The sequence below is a fragment of the Bactrocera latifrons genome, unplaced genomic scaffold, assembly GCF_001853355.1.
Source record: "Bactrocera latifrons isolate USDA-ARS-PBARC rearing strain unplaced genomic scaffold, ASM185335v1 scaffold_312, whole genome shotgun sequence".
In the NCBI taxonomy this organism is placed as follows: Eukaryota; Metazoa; Arthropoda; class Insecta; order Diptera; family Tephritidae; genus Bactrocera; species Bactrocera latifrons.
In genome coordinates this window covers 12,774-14,655 of record NW_017536764.1, presented here as the reverse complement: position 1 = coordinate 14,655, position 1,882 = coordinate 12,774, and the positions used below count along the sequence as shown (strand labels likewise).

General features: G+C 33.2%; 1 protein-coding gene across 1 annotated transcript in view; it reads right to left on the bottom strand.

The window, feature by feature from the left end:
* Window positions 1–851, bottom strand: part of LOC108970885 — a 6,879-nt gene extending 6,028 nt beyond the window's left edge. Inside the window, exon 1 of the mRNA XM_018936576.1 lies at window positions 640–851. Within this exon, the coding sequence (XP_018792121.1) occupies window positions 640–752 (113 nt within the window). The 5' untranslated portion in view covers window positions 753–851. The remainder of the gene's footprint in view (window positions 1–639) is intronic.
* Window positions 852–1,882: the final 1,031 nt, after the last annotated feature.

The window sequence follows — 1,882 nt, the reverse complement described above, 5'->3', positions numbered from 1 at the left end:
CAACTAACCATTTTAAAGTTGTAAATTTTTTAACTTTAAATGCAAATATCTTTAAAACTATAAGTCAGCGGCAACTATATATATATATTTTCGTGATCTGGAGAACGTCACCTTTCCAATGACACCCATTTTATCCTCGAAATTCGGGGATGCTATTCTAAATTTTACCCGATGCTATTCTAAAATTTACATTCTCAGCCTTCTGACGTATCTCCATGTTACAAATAGAATCGAAGTTTGTCGTATAATTCTCACAATAGTTCAAACTGTATGCTTCTTGATGTCCCAGAAAAATTGGAGGTTCAATTTACATATCTATGCTTTGAAACATTTAAATTCATTAGCAAATATCTTAAAAATTATGAACCTGCAATAAATTTAATTATTAATATTGAGTTACTATTATCTACGATCTATTCACCCAAAATTAGAATAACCCGGGGTTTCCTAATCTAAATCAGAGTCCTAAAGTGTATTCGGTGGGTTTATCTTAAGACCATTATGTTGTTTAATTTTCGAATATTTCTATAAGATAATAACAAAATCAAAGTGTATATTTAAATACCCTTTGCTCCTGATCATTTTAATTTTATAACTTCAATATTTTCACTCTATAGAAAAGTTATAAAAAACCCTTACTTGCTCTTGCAGCGATCTAAACATTCCTTGTGGAAAATATGGCCGCAATCAGTACTATGCACATCCACGGAGTTTTCGAAATCTTCCAAGCATATACTGCACTCTAAAGACATTTTTCAATTCAAAATTAGTAAAATAACAAAATGACTGCCTTAATCAATGGATACTAGTAAAAAAAAATCGAAAATGATTTATATCTTTCGTTTATACTATGTTCAAACGGAGACTCTTTTATCGCCATTACGGGGCATCTCGACCGGATAAAATCTATGTCTTACTGTCAAATCTTTTGCTATTGCCATTGCCAAATCAGTATGTGGGCATTTGTTATCATAACATATTCATTTGCGCAAAGGCGTAGGGTAGGTAGCATTGTATAGCCATCAAATCTTGGCAAGGGCATTAAACAATTATGTTGTTTAAAATATTTAATAATACCGCAAAAATACATAAAAGCATTTTTATGTAGAAAGCTGTTTCTTCTTCGTCCACATTTACCTCGATTTGTATATTTTGAAATCAGATAGAATTGGTAGTCTTGGTAAACTTTGAAAAGTTTGCCAAAAGGTATTTTAAACCAAAGCGTGGTTGCAGGCGCTTTTGAGGGAGCTATTATAAAATGACTCACACTCGTCAACTGGCAAGAGTTCGCAGTTCCCTTTATCTACACAACGAATATATCCTATGCCCCAGGCTTGTCTGAAAAGATATGAGAAACACTGCGGAGTTATTCTCACATCAAATACATAGATTTTACACAAATATTATATAAATATTTTTTTTTATAAAATTGGAAACATTTAATTTGTTGTAGATTTTTGCGTATGTGTTAGTGAAAAATGAAGGATTGGTTACTTGTAGGTTTATACAATGGTGGGTAGGTTCGAGCTGATGTAGCGCATGCTTTGAGCTCTTGAAAACTTTATTTTATCACATTGCGAAACGCCGTCGGATAGGTAGCTGACGTAGCTTTTATGAGGAAAATGATGATTAGGATCCTTTTTTTTACAAACGTATTTCTGGGAAAAATAAGATATTAACAAAGAAGAWAGGTCCTTTTTTTCCCAAACGTATTTCTGGGAATAATAAAAATTCATATTTTTGGAGGATGGGGTCATGTGTAGAAGTTCACGCCAGTGAGGAAAGTCTCTGATCGCCATTCACTTGGGAATGGCCAGAAACGATTCTTTTACATATGACTCAAGCAGCTCACGACTTCCGGTCTTTGACCAAGTATCCTCTG